The following is a 15,159-nucleotide window of genomic DNA, read 5'->3' as shown; positions in this document are numbered from 1 at the left end:
AAGACCATAACTAGGTAAACTCGATCCGAAAACGGTTTTTCTTTTTCCTATCCAAATTTTAGCGCCCGGTTCTCTATAACGCAATTTCCCACCATACGTAACATATTCAATTTCTCAATTACCTAACTGCTACATTGATCAAATGTGTGTAAATTCATGGCTAAAACGCCTAAAAACCTCACTTATAAAATCCTGCAAATCAAAATCAACACTTTCCAAAATCCATGCATTGTTAATCACCACAGGTTTATTATCCCATGGAAGCTCCACTACTCACTTAATCAAGTCATATTCATGTTTCGGCGAAATTAAAAGTGCACGCCAACTGTTCGATGAATTGCCCAACCGAGGCGTTGAGGCTTCGAACGCCATGATTGTCGCTTATTCCAGAGCGGGGTGTTATGACGACGTTTTGGGTTTGTATAGGAATATGGTTGATGAAGGAATTCGGCCTGATAGCTCGTCGTTTACAGTGGCAATTAAGGCATGTGCAAGCTTGTGTGATTTTGAAAGTGGCGCGGAAATTTGGCGTCAGGCGGTTGGGTTTGGTTATAAGTATGATATGTTTGTTGGGTCTTCGGTTTTGAATTTGTTTGCTAAGGGTGGGAGGATGGAAGAGGCGAAAGTGGTTTTTGAGGGGATGCCGATGAAAGATCTTGTGTATTGGACTACCATGATTACTGGGTTTGTGAAGTGTGGGAATGGAATGGAGGCTATTCGGGTTTTTCGACAAATGCGAGAGCAGGGTTTAGAGGGAGATGTGGTTGTTATGTTGGGATTGATTCAAGCTTGTACTAATGTTGGGGATATAAAGGCCGGGATTTCAGTTCATGGGTATCTGATAAGAAGAAATATTAACATTGATGTATTTATTTATACTAGCCTTTTAGACATGTGTGCAAAGAATGGATATTTGAATCTTGCATATCGAATTTTTAGTGCCATGCCTCAGAAGAACGTTGTTTGTTGGAGTGCGCTAATATCAGGGTATGCTCAAAATGGGTTTGCAGGGGAAGCTCTTGAGTTATTGGTAAACATGCAGAGAGTAGGATACAGGCCTGATTTAGCTACTCTTGTGAGTGCCCTTTTGGCATGCTCACATGTTGGATATTTGAAAAAGGGTAAATCAATTCATGCCTACATAATTCGTAGGCAAGACTTTGAATGTGTTTCAGCTACCGCATTGATTGATATGTATTCAAAATGTGGTACTCTTCTGTTAGCGCGTTTTGTCTTCGATATGATAAGTTCTAGGGATGTTATATTGTGGAATTCAATGATAGCTAGTTATGGAATACATGGACATGGAACCGCGGCCCTTGAAGTTTTCCTTCAGATGGTAAAGACAAACTCGAAGCCTGATGATGCCACATTTGCTTCTCTCCTTTCTGCCTTAGGGCACTCTGGCTTTGTGGAGGAAGGCAAATACTGGTTCCATGAAATGAAGAAAAAATTTAAGGTTGAACCAAGAGAAAAGCATTATGCATGTGTAGTTGACTTATTGGCTCGTTCAGGAAGAGCTGAAGAAGCTCTTGATTTAGTAAAATCAATGGCGAATCCCGGGTTACCGGAACCTGGAATTTCAGTTTGGGCTGCCCTTTTGTCTGGCTGTCATAACCACAGAAAATTTTCTATAGGCGAATTGGCTGCAAAGAAAGTTCTTGAACTAGAACCAGATGATTCCGGCATTTACTCCTTGGTTGCAAATTTCTTTGCTTTAACAAAGAATTGGGATGAGGTGGCGAAGGTGAGGAAATCCATGAGGAAGGCAGGAATGAACAAAGTACCTGGTTATAGCATGGTTGAGGTAAGAGGGAAGCTCTACGCTTTTCTAATGGATGACAGGAGCCATTATCAGTATGATCAAATGTGTTCACTGATTGAGAAGTTGGACCATGAAATGAGATCCATGGGTTATGTTCCGAAAACTGAGTTTGTTTATCATGATCTTGAAGAGGAAGTTAAAGTTAAAATGTTAACTAATCACAGTGAGAGACTTGCGATTGCTTTTGGACTGTTAAATACTGAACCAGGTACCAGGCTTGTGATAACGAAGAACCTAAGAGTTTGTGGGGATTGCCATGAAGCGATAAAATATATATCCAAGATTGTCAACAGAGAGATTGTTGTAAGAGATGTGAAGCGGTTCCATCATTTCAAGAATGGTGCGTGCTCATGTGGAGATTATTGGTGAATCAAGTTCATAATAGTGACGGTAAAAGGTATAGGAATTACAGAGAGATACGTGACGGCTTGTTTAGATGGAAGGGTTCATGCAGATAGTGAGGGCTACAATTTCCTCTGTTTGATTAATAAGTGGGTTTGGAAGCAAATGGAGACGGGGTGAAACGGATTATCCAAATGACTATCTGGATTGAAAAAACATCGGCCCTTACCGAGTATGGATAACTTGATTATAGTCTTTGGAGTTTGGAACTCTCTGGAACAATAGAAACAGGTACATCTATGGAGCAACATAAGGAAATCAATTGCTATTCTATAATTTGTGGGTTTCTTTCTATTGACACCTTACAAGTTACATTTCTTGTTGGAGACACGCTGCCCTGACTAGAGATATAGTTTCCGCCTTAGGAGGCAAGTTCAGTGATTCTGCATCCTTTCCAGTTTTTGGTGACCATATGCTTAACAATGGTTACCGGGTAAGAATGATCTAATCTCAACCCTTGAATGTAGTTTTTGGTGATGATGCAATATTGGGTGAATTTCTTTCTTCAATCTGGTCTTTAGCTTACCTGTATGTCTATTTAGGACTGTGTATCATGCTGATGAATTCAGTCCTGGCAGAAAAGTTTTACAAGACTCAGATTTGGTTAACAAACTCAGGGTTATCTTGCTCAAACTCGGCAGAATATCTTGGTTAGGACATGACTCTTCACTAAAAGATTCCTGTGTGCCTAAACTGAAGTGCCAAAATGCTGTCTCGTTTTAAGAGTGTCGTGTTGACAATAAATCGAAGTGAAGTTTGAAATTACATCGGCCAAAAGTTAATGCACAGGCTGCAATAGAGTACTCATTATATGTTCCATCATTTTTCAAGAGAAGAATGTAGATTTGATGAACTCACTAGTCACTACTACAGCTGTTGTATGTTAGATATTATAATTATTTTTGGTTGAAATGTGTAAAACGAATTTTTTTTTTTTTTTTTTTTTTTTGACTTCTAATGTTATTTAATTATTTTGATTAGCTTAGGGTAATGTCATTTCCAACACCATAATCATATATCGCCATCGTGTTGTCTTTCCTTACAGTTGCATTTGGATATTATTTGTCAGTTCGTTCAATTCAGGCGGTTTCTGTAACATCAGATTATATGATACTTCGTATCAATAAATGAGGCGTGTTAGCCATTATAAACACGCTTGTACGCCGTACTAGTGTTAAAGGAAAATAAAATATAATCCTAGCAAAATAATCCACATTGGCTGACGCCTGAAGCCAATACACAATCAAAGAACACCCTTTTTTTTGCCAATAAACGCCCAGCCTCTGCATTAAGATTAATAATACTAATATACAAGGCTTTGTGAATGAATAGCCTTGAAATTGAGAGACACGAGACGAAGCACCAACTTCTAAGGTATGAAACTATACCTAAGCTGAAACAAAAAAGGCACCACCAAACCTACAAATCGCCAAGTTCTAATCCCTTCACTCCAAACCCCAAACAAGGGATATCCTTCATCAATAGATGAAAACGGTTTTTTGGCACTAACAGCCCACGCAAATTAATCTCAAGACCTTTCTTTGTATTGGTTTCAACTCTAACTTACAGTTGAATGTACTCAGATCACCTCCGGAAAGATTGTGTCTGAAGGTTCTGGTTATCCTCTAAAAGACGATCATACTCGAGAAGCAAATCAGCAGCTTGTTTTTGAAGGGCCATAACATGAGCCTCGGCAGTCTCCACCTGCTTGTCCTTCTCTAGTGATTCCGACTTTAGCTTCTCTAAATCTTTGGACGTCTTTGATAGTTCAGTTTGCAGCTTTACCAACTCTTTTGAAGCTTTGTCTTCTTTTTCCTTGAGCTCTTGTTTTTCTTTCTCAAGCTTTTCCACCTCCTCTTTTGACGCTCCGACCTTGCTTCTGATATGGATGAGTTTCCGGAGATAATGGTGCATACGGTCGATTAAAAAGCCAAGAAACAAAGTAAACCCTGGAAATAAAGAAAATCTTTGTTGTCAATGGCTAATTTCACATGAACAAGAATCCATACTTGTGAAACCAAAGCCATAACAATCTACAATCGCATCTGTAGTTTTTGAGTGCACGTCTTCTGATACACTTGCAGCAGCAAAACACTAGGATGTTATTTTACTTTACAAAACAAAACAATAAAAAGTAGATACGACCAAACTCTGCCCAGTTACTAACATATAAAATGCAGTTGAGTAAACATCATAACACATCTTTGACTGAGGCTTGTATTACTCAAAACTTCACTTTGAATGTGTGCCGCGTGTCAACACTACAACCTTACCACATGACATGACATCTCAGACACTTTTTTCAGTCCAAAAAACATGATATTTTTTCAGAAAATAGTTGTGTCTAGCACTCACCACCATGTCGCACCCGATACTTGCAGCCGAGTTGGGGTCATATAGAATGAGGCCCTCTAAATATTTCTAGAGTGGTAGGACTGTAGGAGGGAAGGAGATGGAATGAAGAATGCATTGGATGGATGCCCGGGCATTCAGAAGGACGAAAACGAGGGAAAGGAGCAATGCCATTTTTTTCGAATCTGGCTTTGAAAAAGAGAAGTTCCCTCCATTTTTCACCAACCCAACACTAACCAAACAAAGTATTTTGTCACCTCCCTTTCCTCCATTCAAACAAAGGTAGAACGATTAAGCTTTCTTGGTCCTATATGAGAGCCTTGGAATCCATTGTAAATCTCGGGTCATTCAAAGAAGGGAAAGCATGTGAGATATGGGAAGTTGAGACTATGAAGCGGGGTTTTGATTCATGTCTATAACCCATACCAAACTCGGCTTAGCTCCTCAGGCTGCACCCAACTGTCAAGCCATCACAACCCTTTTCTGGTTTCATTTGAGAAAAGTCGTTTACCCACATTTACTCACTAGTATAACTGATTGAGCAAAATGGTAGACACTAGACATGGGTTCTACATTCCGTGATAAACTCAATAGCTTTTCATTCAGTGAACCGAACGAAAACAACAAGAAATCTCTTACATCAGAAAAGGGTCACTAACAGGTTAGATGAATAAAAAGAAGTAACAAAAGCACTTTCCAAATCCTGAAATACCACCAAAACATTTGATATCGAAGCTCTCAACCAGGAAAACAATGGCACAAAGCCACCTGATTCTCCCAAGAGAAGCCACCATGACAATCAATTTTATAAAATTGAAAAACTTTTGCCTCCAAAAATATCATCTCGCAAAACAAATAAACTAAAACACTAAAGGCCCTCAATATTGAGTCCCCCAGGAATACGATGAAATATAACTTCATACACCAAAAACATGCAAGCTTAAACACCTCTTACACCACTAAGAATAAGAAGTTATTGCATTACACTGACTACTTGATAACAATACCCTAGTGCCTCAAAGGCACAGACTGATGGCAGGGTAAGGGGGTCGATTCCAATTGTGCATGGCCTTACCGCGTTCAAAACACTATCTCTAAAAATGGAGTATCTACATTATAGTAACTTCACCTCCTTCACCCATTTCCTATCAAAACTAAAACACCCTCTTATTCAACACACATTCTCCGACATGATTCCGATTGTACAATGGCATTGCTTATGTGCTTGAATTTTGAAACACTACATCCAAAATGTATGTACACTATACTCCTAGTACCTTGACCTCCTTCACCCATCTCCTATCAAAACTAAATCACCCTCTCATTCAACACACATTCCGTAACATGTTCCAACAACATAATCACAAATTAAAATAATCATCCAAGACAAATACAATCCACAAAATTTACAACAACATTAATCAATGGCTCTCGCAAATTTCGGGGTAAGGGGGTCGTATGTACATATATACTAAAAAAGTAAGAGCAAATACAATACAGAAATTATGAAAATGAGATTATACCCATAAGAGAAGCCTCGAGCAAGTGTGTCCTCCAAAGAACTTGATCCATAGGTGACATAGTACCAAGCTTAGCACCTTTATTTTGGATCTTGATAATGCTCATAAGACTAGACAGCAATATTACAGACATAGTTCCTGCAATTGTTTTTACAGTTGCAGGACCTTTACCCATTTTTACCTGATCTAAGCTCTTCATCACTAACTCTCTCAAAGGTCCTATTTTTACCAACATTAAAAATGCAACTGCTGATTCAACAAACAACACTACAAACAATAGTTGTATCATATTTTAATTCTAATTTTACTGTCTAAACTTGTGTTAATCAATATGCCCAAAGATCAAAAAATTATGGGAAATAGAGAAAAGTAACAATAACCCAATTGTTATTTAAAAAAAACCCACAAAATTAGCAAAAAATTGCAGGAAATTCAAGGGTTTTTTAAGCAGATGAAGTGGAACTAATTAAAGTTGAAATTTTTACCAAACCTGAAATGTTTTACCAAAGAAGCTGCTAAAACCCTATAAGAAACACTAGAAATTAGGGATAATTGATCTAAAAAGCAGGATTAAAGAGCATAGATCTATGGATTTTAGTTTTTACAGTGTTGGCAAAAGGAAAAGAACTGTTTTTGGAACTTTTTAAAACCCAAAGAATGCTGTTTTAGGATTTAAGGGAGAGTAATAGCCTTGAGGGTTGGTTTGCTCTATGTTTGCTCTATTTTGGATGAAACCCGTTACAAAATAAGACCGTCTTATACAATAGTTACCATTTTAAGAGTTGGGGAAGTTGGAAAGTACTGTAATTGAAAATGCCAAAACAGTAAAACAGTAAAAAAAAAAAAAAAAAAGCAGTGAAAAGGGTAAAAAGTAGACACTACGGAGTATCAATTAGAAGGTGAGGTGAATAATGATGTACTTACTAAACTGAGATTGGAGAGGAGACATAGTAGAAAGAGAGAAGTGAGAAGAGGGAGTGTATAATGCAGACAGAAGACAGTTGCAGCTACTTTTTTTACTTTTAGACTTATGGGGTTTTTTGGTCTTCTAAGGGTTGTAGACTGCCTATCATCATTTGACACCTGTCATTTCTGTCTTGTTTTAGGAGTTAACACTAAGATAAGGACCCGAACTATTGATTTGTTTTCCGTTAAGGACCCGAACTATTGATTTGTTTTCCGTTAAGGACCCGAACTATAAATTTGTACAGTTAAGGACTTGAGAGGAATACACCGTTAAATTTGCCGTTAAATTGATTATGTATGATTACCTCCATTTCTTATTATACTATAAAAAAAAAGGAATTATCTTTACCAAAAAATCAACAATTAATTTACACGTCATAATGCTATATAAATCTCCCTTCAACTCATCAAGCTATGACAGATTGTTTAAACGGCATGAATCTCTCTTCAACTCATCGAAACTGGGTTGTTTAGAATTGAATGACGAGCAGAGGAAGCACGACGGCGGTGATTTGATTTTGGCACCGCGACTACATGAATCCGCCTTCGGACGGTTGTCACGAGCCAAGATCGATTATAGCTACCGTACGTAAGCTTTGGCGCTTGCAACTTGCAAGAGAGGAATTCCTAGTGAATTTTTATGGAGGTAAATGATGATGGAAGATGGTGATTGAAGGGCAAGGACATAGGAAAGTACTGCTCAATATTGAATTCGTAAAAGTTATGCAGGTCATGTCAAATTGCAATTGGGAGCAAGTGAGCAACAAAGAGGTGGGGGATGAAGCCAAAAAAGGAAAATAACAAAAATTCAGAGACAAAATTAATGACATTGACGCTTGCTTAATTTTTTATTTACAATAATAATACGTAATTGCTAAATCCCGCACATAAGTTTACTTCTATCCCGCACATTTTCCCACATTATTCCAAAACTACCCTTCATTAAAAAATTTGAAAAAAAAAATTGATCCCTTTTCTCTCTCAAGAACTAATCAACTCCTCAATAATTCGACAACTATGGAAGCAATTAATTTACACATATCACAAGCAATTTTTCCGTCTTGTCAACAATTTTATCAATACATGTAGTCTTTTGATCGATTGAATTAATTTTTTTTTATAAAAAAATTATTTTCTTATTAGGATTTGTATTGTATTATGTGTATTATTAATGCTATTCTATAGAATTACATATAAATATTTGATTTGAAATGCTATTTGATGTGCCACTAGACTCATTTCCTCAACAAGTTTTTTTCCATCTAATTTCTTTTTTATATCATGCGAAGAAATATCTTGCGGGATTCAACAACACTTGAAGACAAAATGATAAACTAAATTTGATGGTAAACTCATTATACTTATATATACTTGAACCTTTTTTTCTAAAAAAACACTCCTACGTTGTTTAATAGCAGGTGGTCGCGGATAAAGGAACAATTTCATAACGGTGAATCAATATTATTGAAGCCATAAAACACAAAGGATGAACTTAAGTAGCCAAAACAAACTATATGTTGCAATTGTTAAGGAGTTCATTCATTGTAATGTACGGTAAAATAGATTTGCTTTATTTTGTCAAGAGAATAATGAAATTCTATTACTTATAATTATGATTAATGCAGTTAGTATGTTTTTTTATAAATGATTATCAATGAATGGAGTTTTATAGATTAACTGATACGGAATAAAAACAAATATCTCGAGTTCAAATGCATCCATCTGATCCCGAGTTCGATGCATCCATCTAATGACGGGTTCAATGCATCCATTTATATTTTATTTAGTACTTATGGTTAATAATGGCTGCTTTTAAATAGCTAGCCTTTCGTTTTCCTTTGTAGGTTTTAGTTGTTTGTTGCAAGGCTATATATAGCCAATGATTATCATTTTGTAAAGCAGAAAATGAATTAAAAAGAAAACCAGAAATTGTTCAATTGTATCGTTTGTTTAACGTTCGATTGTCCTTTGAATTGACGCGTTCGATTCACCCTTGTTATTGTTTGACGCGCTTCAAACCTTAACCCGATTCGTATTCAATAGGTCTTGAATACAATCACCATTGACGTAACTATAGGTCTAGTTACGGCAAATATCCGGTTACATATCATTTTGGGCACCCAAAATACACGCCCAAATCAGGCTCTTGTTCGAAGTTGGCTATTTTGCTATGACTCGTGTTTTGCTTCCGCGCGCACCAGGGTTAAATTCGCATCATATGGTATCAGAGCCACGGCTCTTGATTCGCGAGAGCATGGACTTTTTGGGGGTGTATAATCCAGAAATTGTAATAGGAGTAATATAGGTACTCAAAAAGTTCCAAGAAAATACTTTTGCTTGAATATATATGAGTAATTCCACATAATATAAGGCGGTACATCGTAAATCTTGCATAATGTCTTGCGTATAGATCATCAAAAGTCATAGGTTACGGCTCATACGTATGGTAGTTATTATGGCATACAAACTTAAAGTGAAATTTATGAAGAACAAACATAAAAGTAGATACTACCTAATGATAATACTTGTTTAAACAGAGCACTAATAAGATGTACGCAGAGTAATATGTTAGCCTCTAATCTATACCAATATATACAAACAGACAATCATGCAATTGAAAGGCCATACAAAAGAAAATACTCTAAAAGCTCCTAATGTAACAAAATAATAAGAGAACAAACAATATATGAACAAAAGTATCGTTGATGTAGCATGTTTATATATGTCGAAGATGGTGAAAATCAATGTATATATTTATAGATCATCCTTTTGTAGAGATTTAGTTAGGTTAGGATAGGAGACCGTATAATATTATCTTCTATATTTTTATTTTATTTTAACAGTTCTATATTATCACATATTAATTTAATTGTTTTTATTTATTTAGGTGTTTTGAAAAATTTGGAGACTACCACGTGCTCCGAAAAAAGCCTCTTTTATATATATACTAGATTTAATGCCCGTGTGATGCACGTGCCACCTTGTAAAGTCTATTGTAATACTTTAATTCATTTTGACAATGCATCGGCCTCAAGATCTCATCACGCAACAAGTCTATTGTAATATTTCAACCTTGATCAAATGCTTATCTAATAAAAATATCGATAATATATGTATGCACTCAAATTTTAAAGTCAATAAGGCGGAGATACACTTTCTGTCTATTTCTTTTCTCTAATAAATCATTCTCTTTTGTAATTCGTAATTTAAATAAGAGTAATCTCTCCCAATAATGTTCCTAGAAATCAGACTTCTTATATCACTTGAACTTTAAATGAAACCACTAGAAGATTAATATAAATTTGCAATTGCTGGATTATTTGTTATTGCTCGAATTAATTCTCCTTTATATAAGTAGTCTGCAACGCTCGAGCCTAATAGAATTATGTTTTCTCATTAATTTTCCCTTCAAGGACTTGTAAAAGGATATACTCCGTATAACATAAATGCAAAATCATTGCTTGGCTGCCTACAAATAAAACACGGGAGTGTAGTTCCGTATAACATAAATAGACGACTGGGCAAGATTGCGAAAACGTCTTTAATCACAATTTAATTTTTGGGGAGTGTTAGGGCGACACCGGGTGTTACCGAATTTCGGTAACACCCTAATTAAAAAAATAGAAAAATATAAAAAATAGCTAAGTTGTTTTCGTTTTTGCACCAACATCGTAGGGTAAAAGCGTAATTCATTATATTTATTATATTAATATAATATACTAATTAAAATTAATCTATATCTAATATTATATACCAATTTAAAATAATCTTATAATTACATATCATAACAAACTATTCTTTATCTTCATCACTATCATACAGTACATGGCTATGCAACTATGTTTGTCGATCTTCCAGCCATTTTTACACCATATGTCTACATTCTCTTCTAATAGTTTTAATATATGTATGAGATTGGTCTTTCTAAGGGAAGAATTGAGCAAACAATGAATTCATCGTCAGTTCTGCAATGCTGTTTTGTCCATTGATTTGATGAATTTGTTAAGGTGAATCAAGCTCAAGCATAAAAAACGTGAAGGTTAACAGATTGTTTACCAATGGATACTATTTTTACAATTAATCAATTAATGTTTAAGTTCCTAAATTACTCTTTTTTCTTAATTAGTTTGAAATTCGAATTTTGATGGAGGAAGAGCAAAATATCTAAGTAATTTACAATAATATCCCGGGTGTCGCTCAATTTGAGTAACACCCGGTGTCACCATCTCATTTTCCTTAATTTTTTATCTTCATTGATAGATTTTTAACTAAATACTCTCTCTGCTTCGGTTTTTTGTTTATCTATTTCATTTATGTGTGTTTCAGTCATTTGTTTATCTTTCTATATTGGAAAAAAATTTAAAACGTAGTTTTCTCATCTGCATAACCTATTGCCCACTTGTCACTTAATAACAACAATCCCAATGATCCCCTTCCCTCTCTTTGGTCTTTATGTCAAAGACAAAGTTAAAAAAAAAATGACCGAAATATAGGAAATATGTGAATGATGCCATGGATTCTATTTAAATTCCTTTATTTCCTTATACCCGGTAGGTAATAATTATACAACCAACATTACAAAACGTTTATCTATATTACATTGTTCATCAAAGTATGCTATTTATATTAGGTTGGTTGTTTGAAATTACATATTAAAGTCCTATACTTGACCAAATCCAAGTTATCTATATTGTGTTTCTTAAAACGATTGGTAGAAAAAAGATTGATAACATTTGAATTGGGAATTTTACGTAATGTTGTGAGTCCTTGTGACTTAATTAGTGGGAATTGGAGGTTAGTACGTAAAACAAACTGATTATAATATTTGTATATAGTCGGTATAAACGCCAACTTTTGATGTGCGGCTCGAAAACTTTGATACATTCGGTCTAAATAGTGAACTTCGCAACGAAATACTATAGAGTTGAGTGTCATAAATTATTTGGCGTCAATCAAACTCTTACCAATCTCGTACCGACAATAGAACAAAGAGACTTGCATTCCACAAGCAAGACTGAAATAGTGTTGATGTATAATATAGATATCGTGCAAGACTTAAGCAAGAACATGCCAACTGCGTTGCTCCTTTGACTGCATATTCAAGTGTTACCATAGGGATTTAATAAATCAGACTTTGTAACAACAATAACACATAAGAATTCTTGCTAATTAAAAAACAAATGATGATAACATACGAAAAAGGATGGGATTTGTACCTGATTGATTACCTGCACCTGTAAATTCTTAAGAAGAGTATTTAAAACAATTAATTAACGGAGTTTATTTTCACAGTACGATTTTTACTCATTATAGTACTTTTTACACTAAACTTTCCATTTTCTACACTTAACTAAAAAACACATCAAACATAATTCTTTCCACCTTCTCTCTACATTCTCTCAATTGTTAAAACATTAACCGTTTTCAACCATCTTAAAATTATTCTATTATGAACGATTATCCGAATGAAGAGCATGAATTTAATTCGTTAATCCGATATTAATAATTTAATTGACCTTTCTTATATTTTTATTCCATATTAATTAGGGTTTTATGTCTAAATCAATAAATTGCTAATTAGTGTATGGTGGTTGGGTATATTTGTGTTGCGATTTATATGTAGCTTGAAATTGATTTTGAACCCTAAAAAGCAATTGATTAATCATTGTCAGGTAGTACACAATTGAAATGCAATACCACACATGTTGTCAGTTCTATGTACTACGTTTACTCCACCATCCACGACACCACCCTAACCCACCCACCCCTAACCTGCCGGCTCCTCGCAGTTGACCCATCCGTCAGTCTTCCTCCCTGACGGCGACCCTAACACGACGGAAAACCCATCAATGCAATGGCACTATCCCACGCCACCACCGTGACCCACGAACGTAACACCGCCGCCGCGACCTGGCCCAATGTTGAGACCAACCGTTGAGTATTAGCTTTGTGAAATTAGGGGTTGGATGCTTGAAATTAGAGAGAGATTAGAGAGGGAAAATGGTAAGAGAAATGAGAGAGGTATAATTGTCAAGGGCGTACTGAGATGAGTAAAATGCGTACTGCGAAAATCAGAACCCTTAATTAATTATTGACTAATTACATGATCGAAATAAGTTTTTACATTCATTAATTGTTGTACAAAAAAATATAAACAGATCAATATCAATACTACAAGGGAAAAAAATTGAAATTTCCAAAATACCTGTATTTTTGTCAGAATGTTGTGATTTTTAGAAGGCTAATGAACATATCCATCCTGAAAATATATAACAAGCAAATGTAAACAAATATTAAAAATAGAAAATAATTAACACAAGTTATTAAAATTTTCAGCATCGTAGTATTGGGCAATCGAATTCATAGATCTCCTACAGAAAACACCATAACAAAGAAATTAGTTAGAAGCATTTATATGGCAATATAATGACTAAGATCATAAAAGAAACACAATTACATGGAAACAATAGAAATTGAGGAAGCTAGCTTTGAATAATTATGGTGTAAATCTATTTATATACTCCGTATATCACAAATAGGATCCTACATCCTGTTGTACAATAACATTGTACAACAGGCCCATATATTACATATATCTATTTAAGCCCAATAAAAATAAAAATAAATTCTACGCATCTCTTTTTCCCTAATCCTGATTTCTCTTCAGTCGACAAACCCTCTTCTTTTTCTTCTCTAAATTTCTCTTAAACGACAGTCGACAAATCTCTCCTCTCCATAATTTTGATTCTAAAATGGTGAAAGGAAAGCAATTTACATCATCATCAAGGAGGAAAAACGCATCTAACAATATTTCGTGAACGAGAAGCAATTTATATCATCATCAGGAAGGAAAAATGCATCTTTGGATACAAACTAAAAAATACGAGTACCTAAGAATACGAGATATTAAGATAAGAATATGAGCTAATGTAGAAAGAATACGAGCTTAAAAGGATCACGAACTTAAAAAACGAGCACATAAGCATACGAGCTATTAAGATAAGAATACGAGCTAAAGTAAAAAAGAACACGAGCTTAAAAGGATCACGGGCTTAAAAATACGAGCACATAAGAATACGAGCTAATGTAAAAAGAATACGAGCTTAAAATGATCATGAGCTTTAAAATACGAGCACATAAGAATACGAGATATTCAGATAAGAATACGAGCTAATGTAAAAATAATACGAGCTTCAACTATTTTCATGCATTATAAATTTTGGATAAAAAAATTCCTTCAAGATGATGCTCAGCTCCGCATAGTCAATTAATTATAATAATTTAAGGGAGAAGGTGAATCATTAACTGGATGATGGAGGAAGATGAAGAGAAGTTAGAAAAATATTAAAATTGTCAGAGAGAAAATGAGGATTAGATTGAAAATTGAATTACGTTACCCTTTTTTTTTGCAAAAAAATTTGAAAAATGACTAAAATAACCTTGGATGTACAATGCTCATTGTACATCCAGTTGTATAGTCTTGGAACTGTCCGTATATAGTAGGAGCCTACGTGAGATAAGATTTTTTATAAGATGTAGTTTACTCACAAAAGGCTTCTTGAGGCTATTGATCTCCTAATATCATTCCCAATTTTCACGTACCATTAACTAAATACTCTATCTTCTAGTCTTAATCATTAACGAAAAACTCTATCTTCTAGTCTTAATCTTTAATCTTTTTAGGTAGTTTAATTGTTTTAGGTAGTTCGCAATAATTGGAGTCTCTATAATCGCTCGAAAAAAGTTTTCTTTATTAATATAGGTAGATAGATAGATATAAATCACTTACCTATTACATATTACATATTGACTCATTTGCTTCTATTTTAACACTTTCATCGTTATCTCTCACTTATTTTTTTCGTCATCTTCACTGTGAACTTTTTCCCCCAATTTCTTGCCATTAATCCGGGCATATTGACCAGGTAATTTTGGTCTTTTACTATCTCTTCCTATTGTTAGAGGATGCACCGTTGTTGTTGTTAGGGGTTATGATTGACCAATATATAAAGGGGTTTAAAGTCATTATAAAATTAGGGGTAAAATGAATTTAGGGAAAATACCTCAATTTCTTCAGTGAAGAATAGAGATGAT

At 34.9% G+C, this 15,159-nt stretch overlaps 2 protein-coding genes across 2 annotated transcripts; one reads left to right on the top strand and one right to left on the bottom strand.

Annotated features, from left to right (window-relative positions):
• The first annotated feature begins 1 nt into the window (after position 1).
• Positions 2-3,148, top strand: LOC141607376 (putative pentatricopeptide repeat-containing protein At3g25060, mitochondrial). The gene has a single exon (XM_074426728.1). The coding sequence runs from the start codon at positions 143-145 to the stop codon at positions 2,192-2,194; it is 2,052 nt and encodes a 683-aa protein (XP_074282829.1). The 5' UTR covers positions 2-142; the 3' UTR covers positions 2,195-3,148.
• Positions 3,149-3,396: 248 nt separating this feature from the next.
• LOC141607371 (uncharacterized) lies at positions 3,397-7,091 on the bottom strand. Its single transcript, XM_074426724.1, has 2 exons — positions 6,103-7,091; positions 3,397-4,176 (listed from the first exon to the last, which is right to left on the bottom strand). Exons 1-2 carry the CDS (start codon positions 6,386-6,388, stop codon positions 3,812-3,814), a joined length of 651 nt encoding a protein of 216 aa, XP_074282825.1. The 5' UTR covers positions 6,389-7,091; the 3' UTR covers positions 3,397-3,811.
• Positions 7,092-15,159: the final 8,068 nt, after the last annotated feature.

This window comes from Silene latifolia, chromosome 1 (assembly GCF_048544455.1).
Source record: "Silene latifolia isolate original U9 population chromosome 1, ASM4854445v1, whole genome shotgun sequence".
NCBI classification, from domain to species: domain Eukaryota; kingdom Viridiplantae; phylum Streptophyta; class Magnoliopsida; order Caryophyllales; family Caryophyllaceae; genus Silene; species Silene latifolia.
The sequence above is the reverse complement of the archived record's forward strand: the minus strand, read 5'-3'. Positions and strand labels throughout refer to the sequence as shown.